The 20,215-nt window shown below is 42.1% G+C and overlaps 1 protein-coding gene across 6 annotated transcripts in view; it reads right to left on the reverse strand.

Moving 5' to 3' along the window:
• The window catches only part of LOC147887442 (phosphatidylinositol N-acetylglucosaminyltransferase subunit P-like), a 53,168-nt gene extending 40,479 nt beyond the window's left edge, over nucleotides 1-12,689 (reverse strand). For 3 of the 6 annotated variants that reach the window (XM_087394498.1, XM_087394497.1, XM_087394496.1), the window contains exon 1: nucleotides 12,499-12,685. In XM_087394498.1, the coding sequence (XP_087250624.1) occupies nucleotides 12,499-12,649 (151 nt within the window). In that variant the 5' untranslated portion in view covers nucleotides 12,650-12,685. Of the gene's footprint in view, nucleotides 1-12,425 lie in introns of all 6 variants that reach the window. The other 3 variants (XM_087394500.1, XM_087394501.1, XM_087394499.1) reach the window with 3 other exon arrangements.
• Nucleotides 12,690-20,215: the final 7,526 nt, after the last annotated feature.

The following is a 20,215-nucleotide window of genomic DNA, read 5'->3' on the forward strand; positions in this document are numbered from 1 at the left end:
TCTACAAGGCCGGCTGCTCCTGCAGGCTCCCCTGCAATCTCACGCCATGTATCAGCCCTGTTTGCAGGCCGTGTACCTGCCTACAAGCCCTCGCCATGCTGTGCCATCTGTCCGGGATACCCTGCCATGTGTCGCCTGCTGCCTAGAGCCTCTCTGCCATGTGGCGCCTCTGGCCAAGCCTAGATCCAAGGGTTGTTGCCCTCACCATCCATCCTGCACAGTCTTGCCATCTGAGGCAGCCTCTGAAACTACTCCAGGTATGTTTTGAGCAGTGCTGCCCACATGACAGCCTTGCTGCTGCCCATGTGGCAGCCCCCTCCCTCTCTCTTTTCTTTTGGACACATGCCCTAGGTCTCCCTGCCCCACGCTCTCCTCATATGGGGGCTTACAGAGGGGGAGGTGACCCTTCCAACATACGGGAGAGGGTCTCAAGCAGACTCCGGACAGGAACTGGATGGACAAAGGAGATCATGAGCACTATTTGGGTCAAACAAAGTTGCCCATTATCACCAACCCTGTTGGCCTCTACACAGACGATCTCGAGACCTTTATGGAGACACTAGAGGGGGCTGGATGCTCTCCTGCTGGTTCCTTTTGGAAAGGTTACCTCCCCATCTGTAAGCCCCCAAATGAGGAGAGCATGGGGGAGGGAGACTAGGGCATCTGCCAAGAGAAAAGGTCGAGGGGGCTGCCACATGGGCAGCACCTCAACAGCAAACATGGCAGGGTTATCCCACGGCAAAGGCACACTGATGTCGAGGTGTGTGGGCAGGGTTATGGCCTGCAACAGGACCAGTAGATGGCACATCAGATGGGGCAGATCTGGAGCCTGCAACGGGGCTGTCAGAGGGCAGGGTATGCAGTCCAAAGGGGCTGGTCCCTGCATGGAACAATGGAGCCAGCAGCAGCATCAAAAGGGCTAGTGATAGGCCCTTATATGGGGCAGGCAGGTAGCCAGCCAAGCCGACTGGAAAGTCGGCTGGTTAGGGCTGCTTAAGGTCTGCCAAAAGTCGGCTGGTTAGGCCGACTGGAAAGTCAGCTGGTTAGGGCTGCTTAAGGCCTGCCAAAAGTCCGCCAAAAACTGCCTGGGTCAGCCAGCCAGACTGCCTGGTTCGGTCAGTTTGGAGGGGGTTTTCCCCTATAAAAGGAGCCCCTTGGGGGCATTCCCTCCAGCAGTTCAGCAAGCAGAAGAGCAGAAAGGAGCAGCCAATGCCTCATCCTTGGGCCTACATCCAGGAGGCACAGGAGGGCCAAAGGTGCTGCAGACTTAGCTCACTTGGGGCCAAAGCCTAGGCTGTCTACCTGGGCAGTAAGGTGTTGAGATCACGGACGGAGAGTCTATAGAAGTTCAAGGTGGAGCGGTTCCGTGTTTCCTCACATCGACTCCACACTGAGAGTGGATGAACTGATGGAGTACCCAAGAGTGTCGCATATGCACCTTTAGGAGATTGTGGCAGAGGAGCACTTCGTCTTTAGATGCCCTATATACTATGAGATCCGAGGCTGCTCATTGTCCCTTCAGAGATGGCTTTGGACTCCTCTCCCGATTCATCTCCTATCCAGATCAGAAATGCCTAGCCACCTTCATCCATGAGGCAGTTAGGCACAAAGAGCGCTTACTCAAATTGCAGAGACAATGACATGACTATGATTACGGAGTTCTTCCAACCAGATCACACAAACCACCAAACCACGAGTGGTCGGTGAGGTAGAGATCCAGAGCCAACGAACAACACACCCGACAGAGGGCGGACGCACAAATCTTGCTTGGGGACATCCCATCCATGTTCACGACCAAATCACTACCGACAGGGGTTACCATGGCCCTTGTCAGACACACAGCCATCACGAGGCCATGAACCACATCCACAAATAGCCGCCAACTCTCTATCTCTAACCTCATGCTAGTGCAGCCCCACCCATGACAACAAAAATGATTATTTAGTTAATTAATATCAGCCAGGAATTTAGTAGCTGATGGTTTGAGTAGACGGCCCCAAGTTAATCACATTTCTGTGATTAAGGAGAAATCATGGGGAGCGATGGTTGAATGAGGCCTATTCCATTGTGGATGAATACCTATTGTTGGGACGTGCCATATATGTACCCAAAACATTTCGGTATCTAGTCATGAGTGACTTACATGCAAGTCCATATTCTGGACATAGAGGCATTAGAGGGACCATTGATAATATTGAGAGGTACTTCCATTGGCCTAAACTTCGCAAAGAAGTTTCAGCCTTCGCTCAACAATGTGACGTATGTCAGCGCATTAAATCTGACACAAGTAAGACTACTATTCTTTTGCAGCCTTCGCCTATTCCCTCTGAAAGGTGGGAACACATTACGATGGATTTTGTGTCAGGTTTCCCCAAGGTTAGTCAGTTTGAGCAGATTTTCACGGTTATAGATAGGCTGAGTAAACAGGCTCATTTTATTCCCTGCACAAAGGAGTTGTCTGCTCTTGAAACATCAAGGTTATTGATAAGGGAAAATCTTTAGGTTCCATGGGTTACCAAAATCTATTGTATCTGATAATGATGGCCGTTCCATTAGCAGCTTTTGGACAGCCCTATTAGAGAATCTTGGAACCAAACTGAAATTTACTTCAACCTTCCTTCCTCAAGAAGATGGACAAAGGGAGAATGCCAATCAAACCATAACTACTTTACTTCGAGCTTATGTCCATGACCAACCTAGAAGGTGGCTAGAATTCTTACCCATGTTAGAGTTTGCTTATAATAACATTGTACATACTTCCACCAAGAAAGCCCCATGTATGGGCAATGTTTACGCACTTTAATAACACACTTGAGGGAGCGAATTTTTGTTGCTAACCAGTTTGCTGAGGATATGTCACAGGTTATTGAGAAGGTAAAAGAACATATTAAGAAGGCCCATGTTCAACAATCCAAGGCAGCTAATAAGAAAATAAAAGAAGTTTATTACACGGAGGATGACTGGGTTTTACTGAAGATTGATAAAAGAAGAATCCAGTCAATGAGAGGAAGTACAGAACATGTCAAGTTAGCACCGAAGTTTTATGGTCCATTTCAGATTTCAGCAGCTTTATATCCAGAAGAAGGATCCAGAGCGTATGAGTTGAAATTACCAGCCCACTAGCGTATGAAGAATATCATTCATGAGAGCAATTTGAAGAGATACCATGGCAATACTTTTGCATTTTTGGATACTCAGCATCAAGAAGAACTTGAACTTGAAGATGGGACTGAAGTTCTTACTCCGGAACAGATTGTGTACCATAAAGAGAAGAGTACTCGTGGAAAGAAGCGATATATGTATTTACTGAAGTTTAAAAACCAGCCAGCTAGTGATGCACAATGGATGGAAGAGAGTTCTTTACAGATTTTCCACAGATACTTGTAGATTATAAAGAGGCAATGCAATCGCAGAAGTAACAAGAGAAAGTGCACGCAAGAGGAAGAGACAAGCAAAAATTCAGAAGAGGACTTCTGCTCATTCAAGCAAGAGGGAGTGTCATGACAAGAGAAATGATTATTTAGTTAATTAATAGTCATTAGAACCTTATTATTGCTAAGCGCCAATTTGATGGTGCGGTTATATGTTTGTAGTTATGATCAATCAAGCAGTGTAAATCGTACCGCTAAACTATGTAACATTGGCCAATGATTAGTAATAAAGATGTGCACACACGTGTCTAGGTCCTAGGGGCAATAGGAAAGGGAAGGGTGCATTAGAGTGCATTAAATGGTAGGTGCATGGGTCATAGGATAAGGGTAGGTGTAAATGGGAAGATGGAATTTGAGTGATCTCAAGGGACATTAATATAAGGGTATCACCCTTCATTGTGAATCTCACGTAGCATTCTCTCTACCACATTGCATTCATCCACCTTCTCTCTCCCACCTTGCATGTAGATCGAAATAGAAACAAGTACTCTCACGAGGGTGCTCTTCCCCATTCGAATTCTGCATGCATTGCACACATTTGCATTCTCGAGAACTCTGGTTCTTCACAGACCACATCCACAAATAGCCGCCATCGCTCTATCTCTAACCTCATGCTAGTGCAACCCCACCCATCAACGGGCCCATCATGACATCCCACTCCCCATTTGGGACCTCCACTCACGTATCTCATGTATATGACTAGACTTGACATTGGATCTGATTTGATGTGATGATGATTATGACAATGTTATGACTGTGTAGTACTTAGCATTTAGCATGGGTGATGATGCTCATATAGTAGCTCTTCCCTTTCAACTTATTGTATCAGATTTCTCTTAGTCTCATAGACCCATCGGTCCTCCAAAGACTTTAATAAACTCTCTCTCTCTCTCTCTCTCTCTCTCTCTCTCTCTCTCTCTCTCACAACATTAGAGTCTGAGGCATCCCTCGCACCTCCTCAATTGTCGTAGATGCCACCCACTCTGTGCAAGGGATCCCATCAGCCTGAAAAACTCTGAACTAATATGATTTATTTTTTTCAAGGAGAAGACTTGTATTAAGTATGAAAGAAACTCCGAGAGCAAGCTCAACGGAAAAGTACATCATGCAAGGCATGAAAAGTAAATACCCTAGGAGAAAATCCAAGGCTGAGGCTGAAAGTGCCATCTCAACCCTGTGGGGGACTCGGAGAAGAACAAGGATGCATATTGTTGGAAAAAAAACCCTTTCATCTAATGCAATCGTGCTGTATCTTATCTATAAGGACCCAATCTAAGGGTAAGGCTACATCAATCTGCTTCCTCTAGGGTGACTAACCATGTGAAATCTGCACCGCTCTTGGCTTTAAAATGGCCACCCTAGACAATCTTTCTTCAATGAATTTCAAAATACTAGCGTCCATCTCCAAAATAGGCACTTTCTTTCACACCCATGCTCTCTAAAATAGAATCACAAGTAAAAGAGCACTTACATCAACATTTGCCCTTGAAAAAGCCAATACATGCACCATAGATGTGTGTCCATGATGTAGATTGAGCTCCTACCTCACTTGCCATCACTGCCTTAGCTACACGCCAAATTTCAAGCTAATGGTACACTCTTCCACGTTCATCTTTCTAGAATCTCTTTTGTTGTATGCACAAATTTTAGCCTATACCCTTGGTGACAAAGGCCATCCATGCACCGAGATGCTCCATGCTGTCATGATGGTTGCAAGAACACCTTTTGCAATCCACAATTACTTTGCACAAAAGCAACAATCAGCAAGTACATAGCTTTAGGATCTGATGGTGAACCTATCTGAGTGCCAACTCAAGTTGATCCACACTCTTAGCTTAACTTCTACTCCCCAATAGCCACAGTCAAATGCCTTCTCCTTTGAATTGCTTTCACTATTCACCCAAACTGACGCTTCCAGCCCTCGACACATAATCAAGACAGCAAATCTTCAGCCATAGTTACCAGCCGAAACGGAAACGGAAAAAACCGGGGAAACGGAGTTTTCGGCCCTCATCGAAATGGAAACGGAAGAAACGGAAATATGATACAATTTATGTATAAAATTTTATATTTTATACATAATATAATTATCAATAGAATGCAAATCATACATAATACAATTGTTTATACTTGAAGCATCAATGCATCATGCATGCTTCTAAATCAACATGTGTCATGACTAACAAGTTTGACATTACAAGAATCTGAAATTTGAAGTACTTTAAACTTAGCACACAAGTTGAAACTTGAAACTTGAAAGCATCCAATGTCCATAGATGATCATGCTTCATGATCCACCAATTCCATGAGCATGACTCATGAGTCATGCAAGACTCAAAATAAAAGCACCCATGGATGATACAAAAAAAAGCAGCTGCCACCTGGCACCAAGGTCCAAAGTATACTCAATATTGTTTCTACTATCATAAAAAAAGAAATAACATAGTCTACGATCCATCATGATGCATGCATGATGCATCTAAAGTGTCATGACTAGGAGTAGGCTAGCACTGTGGTCTGTACAGTCGTAGTCAAGGACCAAGGTGCATCACTACTGATCATCTGCATCATCCATGGACTCCTCGTCATCGTCATCGTCATCGTCTGTCTCCTCAGATGAGCCTGAGGCATCTGTCACTGTCTAAAGAAGAATCGTCAACATCAGGATTGGGACCATCGGGTGTAGCTGAAGTACAAGCACCATCTCCAAATGGTTGAGCCTGCGACCGTGTGTGGAATGCTAGTGCTGACAGCTCCTCATACAACATGGAGTAAATGTCCAGCTCCTCCCGTGGGATATCTGGTATGGCCTTCATCTTCTCCACGTCCACCTTGTCTACATTCACTTGGCGAGGTTCGAGGCAGCCGGCGGCGAACTCAAGGAGACGGAGGTTGCAATGACAAAACACCAACCGCTCCAATTGAGCCGTGCTCAATCTGTTCCTCTTCTTTGTGTGAAAGAGGGCCCAAGTGCTCCAGTTCTTGTCACAAGGACCGAAACCGCAGTCCTATCAAAGAACACCTATAGCAAGGCATTTCTGCCATAAGCCATTTAAGCAGAGATAAGTATCATGAACTTAATAACTTTAAACATATTTGTAGTAGATAAAACTTCAAATTGCTTAACTACTAAGTTCTAACTAGTACGTTGTAACTTGTCTCTTACCAAGGTAGGAGTACAATTGCCACATTTCTCCCCAGGCTGCAACTGTGTCTCTCGGAGCCTAGCCGTAGGTCGACCAAAGGAGAGGCTGTGATTGTGGAACAATAGAAGTTCATCCTCCATTCTTCGTTGCATCTCCAAGTCACCACCTATCCAATTTTGTATATACTGTTGCATCCTCTCCTCCAACTCGCCATTCTCTTATTGCTCTTGACTGCGCCAGAGGGGATGCAATACCTATGCCACCGCATGGATTGGGCGGTGGAACCAATTCCACCGCTTATTCCATTTAGCACGGATGGACTCAACCCTAAATCATGCCACAAGAAATTAGAATGCATTATGCATGCAAAATTCATAGTACATACATAATACATATCTGAAAATTCCAGGCTCCAGCCGTAAGCTTTGATAGCAAATTGCAATTTAGTAACTGCAATAATTATACATATTACAAAAGTAAAAAGTCTTACTTATCAGGCGATAGGGAAGTGTTTCTGCTGAGGGCCTCTCCAATCGTGTCCATAAACTCATACAAGAGCCCTAATGTGCTTCCCTCCATGTCCGTGATGCGAAGCACCGAGTAGATAGGATTAATCGATTTGATTCATGCCTCCGCCTAATTCCACCAAGACTCATCCATGATCATGCGGACAAATTTGATAGACTTTGCTTGGCCTCTATCATCCCAATCTCCCCACTCCCGAGACACAACCGTGCGCAACAAGGCTTGGCCCACTCGCACAAGCCTCTCCACCACTATGAACATGTAAGCAAACCTTGTGGCTGGAGGTTTCAGTAGCTCAAGGTCACTATAAGTGATGGGATATCTCACGGTGTATGCCCCAGGCACACCTTGGGTTCTATGTGTGTGTGCTAGAGGCACAGTTAGGTGCCCATAAGCACTGTTAGGTGGTGGTAGATGCCACATAGGATGATTGAGAGATTCTAGGAGCTAATTGAGGAGATGATTGTGGAGCTTGGTGGCTCATGTAGAGGTGCCTACATATGGACCTCACCTTTCTTCATTCCATAAGCAAGCAAGCATTCTCTTATTTCATGTTCAGCTTCATGCTTTTCTTTCACTTCTTCAACATGGTATCAGAGCACTATGATCCTCCTTGAGCCCATTTATGCCATGTCATCATCTTCTTCTTCTTCATCTTCTTCTTCTTCATCTTCACCATTTCTTCCCCAAACTTGTGAGAGCTTGTTCTCCCTCGTCGTTTCACCATTCTCCAAGTCCTTCTGGCTGGAGAGACCCTTCGTATGGGCGACCTTCCACATGCAAGGAATTAGAAAATGATTGTCGCTGCTGGTCGCCATTCCCCGAATTCCATCGAAGCTCTCTTTCGCGTATTCTCCTTCTCTGCTCCACCTCTTTCTAATTCCTTTTAGGGAAAGCTTTTCCATACTTTGGACTCTCGTGTTCAAGTTTGAGCAGGAATGGGTGTATATTCGAGGAGAACAGAGCCAAAAACCAGTCGACATTGACGACGTTCCAACCAACAACACTGCGCGACATTACGCCTGACCTCTGCACCAGAGATTCGCCCATATGTGAGCTTTCATTTGAGCTAGAAAGCCCTGTTTTCTTTGCTCTAAAGAAGGAGATCTAAGCCCTCCAAGATCAGGCCTCTGTTTTGGACAGTTTTGACAATGTTGTGAGTTTGGTGCTACATTAGATGCTACTTTAGCATTTCTGATGTTTTAAAGTGTTGAATAGCATCAGTACAATTGTGGCTACAACTTTCCTTTAGGTTGCTATACCTAAAGCATTTCTGATACATTAGATGCTACTTTAGCATTTCTGATGTTTTAAAGTGTTGAATAGCATCAGTACAATTGTGGCTACAACTTTCCTTTAGGTTGCTATACCTGGATTTGCTTGGAATACTTTCATTTAGCCACCTCTATGAAGGATGCAAGTTGAAGTATCATTTCCATTATGATTTTTAGTATGGAATTTGGTTACAAGTCTTTGCTACACTAAATGCTTGTACTTTGAAGCTTTTCAACTCTTTCTAGCCTTGTAAGAGAGTAGACACTGCCCATTTTGGGTTAGACCCTCTCATGGCTACCTTCTTGAATATGGATAAGTTCAATGCTAAAGGCTTTCACACATGGCAGATGAAAGTTAAGTTTGCATTGATGAGAGAAAACCTCTAGGGCCTTGTCAAACCTGCTTCAACTTCTTCTTCAACAGCCTCTAATGCTAGAGAATCCTCAGCTCCTACACACCCGACACGAGATCCTGCTAGAGAGGAGAAAGCCTATGGCATTATTGCTCTTGGCTTAGGAGATGACTATATTCATCACATTTCTGATTTGGAGTCTCCTTCTGAAGCTTGGGCAGAAGCTTCATATTATTTTTTGTGCTAGCTCTCACATCTCAAAATTGTCACTTAAGATTGCTTTCTTTGAATTGAAGATGGCTAGTGGCACTCCCTTGGCTGCCCATGTCAATCACATGCGGAGTCTCGTGACTCAACTTGCTTCTATCAACTCTCCAATCACTACAGATGATGCAATGGCAGTATTGCTCAAAAGTATGCCTGAAGATTATGATCATGTTGTTACCACATTGAAAAATCTTCCTAATCCTACTCTTGAAGGTCTTATTACTGCCCTTCAAGAAGAAGACAGGCACAAGGAACTCCGGAGAGGCAATAACATAGCCTATGCCATAAAAACTCAAATGGGCAAGTTTTCACCTTGCAAACATTGTGGAAAGACTAATCACCTCTCAAAAGATTGCTTCAAGATCAATCCTTGCAAATATTGTGGCAAAAACAATCACCATGAAAAGTTTTGTAAGGCCAAAAAGGAAGCAACTACAAAACCAGAAACTGCCAATTTACTTTCAGTTGATGTGCCTCCATAAGATGAGGCCTCCTATGATGATTATGCTTTTTGAACCATCTCCATGTATGCTCCAGATCTCTCTTTTATGTTGAGTCAAGGTACTCTGCCTGGATAGTCCTCCAAAATGAATGGAATAAACTATTGTGTTCTTTGTAAACACCTCTGGTCACCATATGATGTAGGCCATGTGTATGTGTTTTGCTCCATGGTACCTCCTGCACACATTGTGTGCATGTACATGCAGGGGAGATAACCATTGGAAGGTCTTATGTATCCCTTTGTTTAACTTCACACCCTTGGGAACCCTTGCTAGCATGAGATCCTAGCCATGGATTTATCCTTGACCTCCATGAGATGGCTTGAGACACTATGTGACTAGATGTATCCTTGACATAGCCTGAGGCATTGCCTTGAGGGGGGGTTTGATGGGATATCTCAAGGTGTATGCCCCAGGCACACCTTGGGTTCTATGTGTGTGTGCTAGAGACACAGTTAGGTGCCCATAAGCACTGTTAGGTGGTGGTAGATGCCACATAGAATGATTGAAAGATTCTAGGAGCTGATAGAGGAGATGATTGTGGAGCTTGGTGGCTCATGTAGAGGTGCCTACATATGGACCTCACCTTTCTTCATTCCATAAGCAAGCAAGCATTCTCTTGTTTCATGTTCAGCTTCATGCTTTCCTTTCACTTCTTCAACAATAAGCCTGATAGATGCTGAGGACTTTGGGTCTCTTCGTGACAAACTTCACGATACTGCGGGCTATGGAGAAGATGGCATCAATCCAAGGTATCTTCCCTAGGTCCTCAATCAAAAGATCAAGGCAATGTGAGGCACAAGGTGTCCACACAATCTTAGAGAACTCTTCTTCTAACATGGCACCCATTGACACACAATTGCTGCCATTATTTGTCACCACCTGCACCACATTCTCAACACCTATCTCCATAATGACTGGCCGTATATGCTCCCAAATATACAACCCTGTAATCACTGTACCTGCAATGGAATCGTCTATGACTCCCAAGAATATGGCCCCCTTGCAAGAAGACACTAAAATATTGTACACACTCCTCCTGCGTGTATCTGACTATCCATCGCATAAGAGTGTGCATTCATATTTTTCCCAAGTCTCTTTCAAGGGCTTCATTTGGTTTTCCACATATGTGCTGGCATCATCCAATGGCTCAGTGTTAGTAGCCTCTTCTTCATCTTCCAACCCTTGCCCTCCACTTTCTGCAGCCAGGGTTGCCATGCGCACACGCTTCCATTCTGTTAGGCCACCTTCACTGGAGCAAGCACAAACTCACAAGGTCCTATATCCTTGCGGGGAACACCTGCTAGATGGTCTTTCACCCGTGTGACGGACCCCGTTTTGCTTATGCCGCAATAGTTGCATCTCCACTTCTTGGAGCCACCGCCTCCTTTATAACTATCCAAGAGGGAGACATGGACCCAATAAGGATCTCTCGGCATTGAGGAGGATGGAGAGGTGAGAAGGAGGATGTAGAGGTCACAAGTGAGAAAGGATGGAGAGGTAGGAGGAGGATGGAGAGCGGATGGAGAGGTGGAAGGAGCCTAGAAGATCAGAGGTAGAAGTGAAGGAGGATGGAGAGGTTACAGGTAAGAGAGGATGGAGAGAAGGAGGATGGAGGGATGGAGAGCAAGCTGCCAAGCTGCAGCTTGCAGGATGGAGAAGATGGAGAGAAGGATGAAAAGGATGGAGAGAGAAGGATGGAGGTCCGAGGGAATCGGGATGGAGAGTCCGAGAGCAAAGGATGGAGGGATGGAGAGAGCTTAGAGAAGGTGGAGAGAGCAGCAAGGATAGGCAGAAGGAGTGTAACGGGCGGGAGGCGGTGAAAAATAAAGCCAGGCGGTTTTTGGGGGTTAAGGTCAAAAGCAGGTTTCTGGCAACTATGTCTTCAGCCCAATTTGATTTTCTACAGCTTTTCTAAAAAGTTGGAACTCCTCTGGGGCTGAAGAATTCCAAACAAGATCACAAGCTGCAAGAAAGCAAATACACAACTGGCCGACACAAAATTCAAAAACATCTCAAGGCTGTCTTTGATACCCGATATTAGATCCCATACTTGGAATAAAAACCTTGAGTGAGAATTTGTCAACCTATCCGCTCACACGAAGAGTGTATACACATCAGATAGCAAGGAGGAACTATCTGATGTGGGTGTGTGAAAAAGAAGAAGGGAGGAGCTATCAAGCTCACCACCCAAGGTTGTTTTTCTAGACTAGCCCTGCTTTTCCTAGAATAGCTCTTTCATAAGCCTCATCCAAGCTAGCTCCAACCTGTACCTTAAGTTATAGCTGACCCTTGATTAGACTTTGTCCTAAATTTTACCTATACTAGTACTCTCTTAGCCCAGTTCTATATAGTACGAGACCTTGCATCCTGGCCCAGCCACTTGAACCCTAGGTCTCACCCACTCCGACCCTTCTAACATATGGGTTCCTCATTAGTGCTCATTTCTGTCTACCCACAGGTAGACCGCATATCATGGACATGACAATAGTGCACATATTCACATATATGTCATTGGGAAGGATCCGAGCAAAAGAGTGTGTTCTAAATACTACAAGACCTAGCATCATGGTCCAACCACTTGAACCCTAGGACTCACCCCCGACCTTCATTATCCTAACATAAGGGTTCCTCATTAGTGCTCCAGTCCACAGGTAGACCGCATATAATGGACATGACAATAGTACACATGTTCACATATATGCCAAAACATATTGAATTGCATTTGCTTTCAAGATTTTGAAAGAAAGGCCAGGGCGAAGGATCCGAGCAAACAGTGTGGTTGAGTTAAGAAGGTGAAGAGAAGGAAAGGAGGGCGCGGAATGGGGCAGTGGGGGGGAAAGAAAGATAAGGATCCAAGAACTATATAAACATCTTACTAAACCCACATTATTAGAGTGGCTAATACTCTATTAAAGAAATCACCCACGAGAGAACACCAGAAGACGAAGCTTTCAGCGTAAAATTGACCCAAAACCTTTCCGCCCGTTATGATGAACCACCTGTGCCGACTATAGTGGAGATGGAACCAACAAATCCGTACACTTCCGCGGGTTTGGCTCCTTGCTTGCTACCTTCTCCCAATCTGAAGATGGAGGCTCTGTCCTTGGACACGGAGAGTGTACGACGAGGACTCGCAACAGAGTCCGCCATCGGACTGGGGACTTATTGTTTTGTTCGCATTTTCTCGCATTAATATCGCATTATTTATTTATTTTGCGGTAAAATTAATATCGCATTATTAGATTGGTCTTTTTCTTTGAAAACATGTCCCTCTATATGCAGCTCCCCATTCGTTTAAATTCAAAACTCTTTTCATCTTCATGTAGTCCATCCTTTCTATGAAATTTGAAGCTACCTCTTTGACCTTAGCTTAATTGGGGTACTCCACCCTTTGACCTAAGAAATTTAGTTGAATATCTCAATTGAAAATTAAATGCCTTTCAATTATCTCTCTCGTTAAGCTATGTGTTTGGTTGAGATTAAGGGGCCTTCACAATACGTAGCTAGGAAGAATAAATGAGCAAACTATGGAGGAATTAGGTGAGAGCCATTAGGGGGGCATTTGAATAGGGTTTCCTTGCCACTATAGACCCTCCTAGGGTGGTAGAAGATTATTATTGATGCACAATGTAAATAGGGTGGATACATCACTATGTGTCATATGTCAAACTTGGAAGGTCAATATTTACCCAAAAAAAAGTCACCCCATATGCAATAGCCTCCTTAACAAGGCTAATAATAATGAAGTGGTTAATCTGGACTCCAAAATGCAACAACTCGTTGTTTGATTTTGTTGTACTAAATGTGATTAGTTGGGAAATGTATACTAACATGATTTGTTTGAATTAGAGTTAGATGCTATGTGAAGACATTATTTTTTACTATTTCAGTGCATAATGGCATAGGTCGAAGCATTTGATAGATATAAGAATTGAGGTTTGGTGCTCAAATGTAAGTGGTCTACATATGTATATCAATGTGCAAGTCTTAATTTCCTTTATTATTTCTACAATCATCACCTCGATGCCCTTATGCTACAATGCTTTCATGGAGTGGATGTCCATGTTTTTTTGAATCAGAGTGTAAGATCCTAAAACCATGAGTTCACTAAAGAACTCTATGTGGTAGTGCTTTATGGACCACATCCTCATGTCTGCAAAGTTAAGGGTATGTATTCCAATGAGTCATATCCCATCAAACACAAGCAGTTGTACTAGTTTATATAAAGAGATTAATGTGTCTAGTCATTCTCTAAATGAAGATGTGAGATCTTTACTATGACTTGGTAAGTGCATGGCAGAGGATTGTTGTGCTATTTATATTGTGTGATGTTTTGTTGGTGTATGCAATTAGTTTTGGAAGGCCAATATTTATGTTGTGTATTTGTTGATTGTAAAATCTCAAGTCCTAGATAAGAAATAAGATCAAATATGCTTTCTTTGTGCTAGTCCCACTTGTAAGAAATAAATGTATTTTCTTTTCCAGCTCAGTTCTTCTTTTACACATTACAACCTCAAATAGACATTTTTGTTCTTTGTTTAAAGATTGTATTTGTCAAAAGTTTATTTAATTTAGCATCAACGAAGGTTTTATAGTGATTGAGTAATTGTTTTTAATATTGAACATGACCAGTTATGCATGCAATTGTTGTCATTTTTGTGATTGTTGCAAGCTTTGTTTTCTTTACAATTGTTGGCTGTGCATTAATTCCCAATAGATCTTTGTAATTGCAGCTGAATAAGGATGTATTTTTGTGAATTAGGACATCATTTGTCATGTTTGCATTTTTCCATGTCCCATGGAGTTCCAATTACTCATTCTCAACATTATGAACAGATTGATCTAGCAACATGTGTTCCTTGTAGAAATTGGTTAGATCTTTGTATACAGAGAATTTCACAAATCATATGATCTTCTACTTTTTTCTCATTTCAAAATTCCCCATGGTCCAATCATATTTTTCTACAAAAGAAAATATCTTCCATTATTCTATGTTTTATAAATTTGTATATGAGAGTTTTGCAAATGACCTTTTTTCGATTTGCTTGAGCAATTATAATTGTGATTCTTTTTTGGAATCGATAATTAGTTTTAAATCTATATAAGTGAACACATCAATGCATAGGGAAAATAGATGTACAAATCTTCGAAATATGTAGAAAAAAGGTAGATTAGCTCTCACAGTGTCATAGATTCCTGAGAAGAGGCCATGGTTGATAGGGAGAGCATAGGTTGTGGAGGAGTGGTCGTGAGAGTAGAGAAGAGAGAACAATACGACACAACATGATGAGAGGGAGTGTTTTAGATGTAGGTGGCACCTCCTTATCATAAAGGTCTTCCACATGCACTATGTATCAAGCCACTGAATACCATCTCCAGTCTATCCACACAAATTTCTTAAATTAGGTTCAATCCTATGCACTATTAGATATTGTCAAACCTCATAGGTTCCAGACATAAACCCATGGGGTAGCATAATCTATTGTAGAACCATAAACAAAGAAAAGATTAGTCAGGAGCAAAAGAGGAAATCCTTACCCATCTCTAGCCTATCCAAACACATCTCTAGCCTATCCTTACCCATCTCTAGCCTATCCAAACCTACGAGTGATTAGACATCATAGAACTACATAAGTTCCTTTCATAAATCCATGGGGTAGCGTTCGGTGTTGTATAACCATAATCAGAGAAAAAGAAGGGAGGGAGGGGGGGGGGGGAGCGCTCGGGGAAGAATTTTCATGAATTTTGGATGTAACCCTCAATTACAAAAAGACATTTAGAAGAAATATCTACTATTTAAATTTTCGTGAGGAAAAGGTTAGGAATTATCAAAAGACATCATAACTAGTAGGACTGGCACATATGTGTACTTCCAAAATGAATGAAAGAAACGATCAATCAAAGTATCAGTAGATACATTATTTGTTTGCAAAGATTTCCCAGGTCTCACCAATGAGGACTTCTGAGGTATAAAAAGAGCTATGTGTGTGCATATGTGTGTTTGTGTGTATGTTTAGGGAGTACAAGTTGGATAAGAGTGTGTGTGCATGCGTGCATGCATGTGTGTGTGTTGTGTTTCTAGATTGTCAACATTAATGTTGTTTAAATGTTTGCTTGGAAAAACCATTGTAGTAAGAGTTTCCACATCCCTTTTGCACACTAAAAAGTGGAAGGACCTACTGGACACCATTGCAAAAACACATTTATGAACTTCCTTTTTATCTTTATAATATGATGAAGTCCTTAAACTCTTAAAGTCTTTGTATCTATTTTTTATTGTAGAAGTATTTACCCTTTGTGTTATTAATAACATCTTTAACATGCAAACCTTGTTTTGCATAAATCCTTTTCCTAATCGAACCCATATTGATTGCATTATTTCATCTATCATGACTTTGATTTTCTTGGTATGTTGTGTGCATAGCAAAATCTCAGGTGTAGTATCTCCCATTTGATAACTATATGTAAATTTGGTGTTTGGGATACAACTCGGACTACCAATGTTAAGAAATAAAATATGTAAGATGCTAAGACACATTTGACATAGAGAAGAAATTGGAATTCCTACAAGAGGAAACTCTTAATTTAAGAGAAGAAACACTCCAGTACAACTATGCTCTCAGGTATCTTAGTCTCAATCACAATCTCAATTAAAGTTAGAAATGATTATCAATCTCAATCATGCATAAAAATATATGCTTTAAGTGTCAATTACACACCTAATTTGGTTTTGGCAGCATATAGCACAAGTCTTTCAATCTCAAGATATAGACTTTGTAAGCATCAAGTGTAAACCATATGGAAAAAGATAGTATAATCGATAAAATGTCATCCAAAACATGCAAATTTCTTTTTATTTAGATCCAATTTCATTATATAGGAAAGACAATCATAGACTTCTTAATTTTAATCACACCACAATTTGATATTTCCTTTAGGAGATATTGATTTTCAAAAATATTGGCATACTTCATGCATAATAACAAAGGAATAACACACCAAGGACCCCATATTGTTTTCAAATTTTGACTAAACAAAGAGAAAGAACAAAAAACTTGAAGAATCTTTTTTTTGGAAGATATGTGCGCAAAAATATATAAGTTATCAGATAAAATATCCATGAAATTTCAATAACCAATTCTCAAGCCATTCGAGTTGTAATCCCTTGAAAATCATTCCATTTTATTGCTACTAGAAAAACAAGGGAAAAGATGGCGATTAACTAATCATTTTATTTTTGGAGCACCTTGAAATTCCTTTTTATGAAATCCCTTATGTCTAAAGAAATAGGGCCACTAAAAGTTCACTCGAGAAAATTCTTTTGAGTACTAGCTCCCATTTATTTTTTAATAAAAGGACTTATGATAGTATGGTTGCGGGATTTTTTTGAGTCTCACATAGAACTAAGGGTCGCCCTTGAAGGGGAGGAAGAAAAATTGGTTTTGATTGGGAAACAACTTGGACAAGAAGATGAAACCAAACTCAAAGCACTCCTAATGGAATACCGTGACTACCTAGCATGGTCATACAAAGAGATGAAAGGAATTTCACCAGAAGTGGCCGTACACACGATACCTATAAGGGAAGGTGCTCACCCTAAGGTATGTGGACCTTATCGCACAAATCCTAAATATGGCACCATGGTTTATGACGAGCTAGAAAAACTCCTAGATGCTAGATTCATCTACGAGATAGAGCACACTGATTGGGTTTCACCCATCGTCATTATGCCTAAACGCAACAAGAAGCTCAGAATATGCATAAACTTAAAGAATGTGAATGTTGCCACAATTAGGGATCACTATCCCCTACCCTTAACAGAAACAATGTTGGAAAAGGTGGCAAGTTCAAAAATATATAGCTTCTTGGATGACTTCTTAGATGCCCTAACCCTAACCCTAAAAGGGTTTGTATATATTCAACATTTTCAACTAAATCTACTGTACAGTTAGTCATTTGTGGTGTGCTCTCTAGATGTGCCCTCTGTCCTTATCTCCACTCTTCTCCTCTCCCCTCTTCATATTTTGTCATGGTATTAGAGCATGGTTCTGCCTTTCACTAAGGCACCATCTTTGTGAGAGTGTGAGTGTGATTGAGAGCTTCTTGAGTGTCCCATTCACTTCATAGAGTGATAGAGAAATTTTCGTCTATAGAATTTTCGTTCATTTGAAAGAAGAATTTCTATTCATTCTTCTTCCTTTATGTGAGAAAGAGAGACTTTGATTATGTGAGTGATCTTGGTTTGTATTCAAAATTCCCATTGTGAGAGAGTCTGAGAGTTGTGAGAATTTCTTGAGAGCTTTGTGAGAGTTTTGAGAGAAAGAGAAATCTGTATACTCCTGTTCTAGACTCTATTTTAGAGAAAAAGAGAGAGATATACTAAGTTCCTCAACCAGCATAGTGGCTCTTCTACATCGATCTGCAACAAAAGCTACAAGTTGCACTCCAAAATGGTTAAGCGGAGCTGACTAAGGGCTCCAATTGCTCCTCCAATGACTCAAGGCACTCCTCCATTGACCTCTACACAGAGGCCTCTACGACCTGAGTAGCCCATCAACTACAAAGCAAGCAACCTTTAGTGCCCGACCTTAGCCAATAGCCTTAGCTACAACTCCCTCTTGATTTACCAACGGGCTTCACCGTCGTTAGTGACCATCTAGCAGGTAGTGTCAGCTAGCTTCTAGCCCACTATGTTCATAGCTAGTCGCCTCTAAAGGCATAGCGTCTCCATCAACCAGGCTAGTCAAGTAAGTCGGCAATAGTTGCCTCTCAAAATACATAACCAGCCAGACATGCGCTCTAGCATCACCAACCGACAAGGGCTCTAGACTTTCAGTTGAAAGAAGCTCCAATGCTTCAACATCTTAACTCTTGGCTCTTTCCCGGTCATCGATCTACAGCCTCCATTTCTATCGTCCAAAGAAGAGAGCAAAGGACCCACAACAAAGCTCAAAGATGCCTTTTCCACAGTGATCTGACTCAAAAGAAATCTGACCAGAAAATCTATGCCATTAATGTCTCCATCTACAAATTTCTATCAGCAGAATCTATAAGATTCTATATGATGGAGAGGAGGTCTTATCGGAGAGCAACAAAGAAAGGAAGAACACTGAAAATTATGGGTGCTAACTCATCTAGATCAAGGTAAGCTCTTATTATGTATGTATGGTACAAAGGGGTATATACTAGGCCATTGGCCTTTACCCCAACAACCTCCCACTTAAAGGCCAATGCACCTTTAAGGGAGAAGATGGGCATCATAATGTCATCCGACACCCATCAATACTCTGCAATGTGCAAACCGCTCTGAGGAAAGACTCTTTGTAAGAAGATCTGCAGGGTTCTCATCTATGTGAACCTTGACAAGCTGGATGCACTTGTCCTCAATCACCTCTCTGATGAAGTGATACTTCACATCAATATGCTTTGTCTTCGCATGGAAGACATGATTTTGTGCCAACTGGATGGCACTCTGACTATCACAGTGCAAAATTAGAACCTCTCCTACAATGCTCAAGTCTCCCACTAGACGAGTAAGCCATATAACTTCCTTGCATGCCTCAGTGGCTGCAACATACTCTGCCTCAGTGGTAGACAAAGCCGTACATGGTCACAAATGAGAGACCCATGAAACTGCACCTCCAATGAATGAGAAAACATATCCTGTAGTAGACCTCCTGGTGTCTACATTCCCTACAAAATCAGCATCTACATATCCAACAACAGATGTGTCCTTCCTCCCAAAAAAAATGCACATGTTCTTTGTACCATTCAAGTATCTCATGATACCTTTCACTGCCTCCCAATGCTTCTTGCTAGGATTTGCCGTATACCTGCTAATAGCTCCCACTGCAAAAGCAATATCTCGACGTGTAGCAACCATGGCATACATCAAGCTTCCTACTGCAGATGCATAAGGTATCTTTGCCATTTTAGCCTGCTCCTCATCTGACTTAGGGCTGTCTGCTTGGCTGAGTTTCACATATGGAGGCAATGGAGTACTTATGGACTTCCCCCTCTCCATATTGAAATGCTCAAGTACCTTGCTAATGTACTCTTTCTATGACAAATGAAGGAGTTTCTTGTTCCTATCCCGAACAATCTTCATACCAAGTATGTGACTGGCATCACCCAAATCCTTCATGTCAAAGGTTTCATGCAACCTTTTCTTCAAGGCATCCACATCCAAAGTAGATTTCCCAGCAATAAGCATGTCATCAACATATAAAATCAAAATAAGAAGGCTACCATCTGATGCCTTCTTTGTGTAGAGGCAATGATCTGTCTCACTCTGTGTGTACCCTTGGGATCGCATAAATGCATCAAACTTATGGTACCACTCCCTAGGAGCCTGCTTCAGCCCATAAAGACTTTTATGAAGCTTGCATACCATCCGTTCTTTGCCTTCACAACAAACCCCTTTGGTTGCTGCATATAGATGTTCTCATGAAGATCTCCATGTAGAAAAGCTATTTTTACATCCATTTGGACAAGCTCCATGTCCTCTCTAGCAACCAATGCAAGATCTCATCAAAGTCAATACCCTTCTCCTGGCTACCAACCTTGCCTTATACTTAGACAATGCATCTGCTGGAGCTTGTAAACCCATTTGCATGGCAATGCATGCTTTCCTTTGGGCAAATAAACCAAATCCCAAGTAGCATTCTTCATCAAAGAATCCATCTCTGACTGCATAGCCTTCTCCCACTTATGCTT

This window comes from Dipteris shenzhenensis, chromosome 23 (assembly GCF_047967505.1).
Source record: "Dipteris shenzhenensis isolate YYH24624 ecotype China chromosome 23, Dip_SZ_1.0, whole genome shotgun sequence".
Classification (NCBI taxonomy): Eukaryota; Viridiplantae; Streptophyta; class Polypodiopsida; order Gleicheniales; family Dipteridaceae; genus Dipteris; species Dipteris shenzhenensis.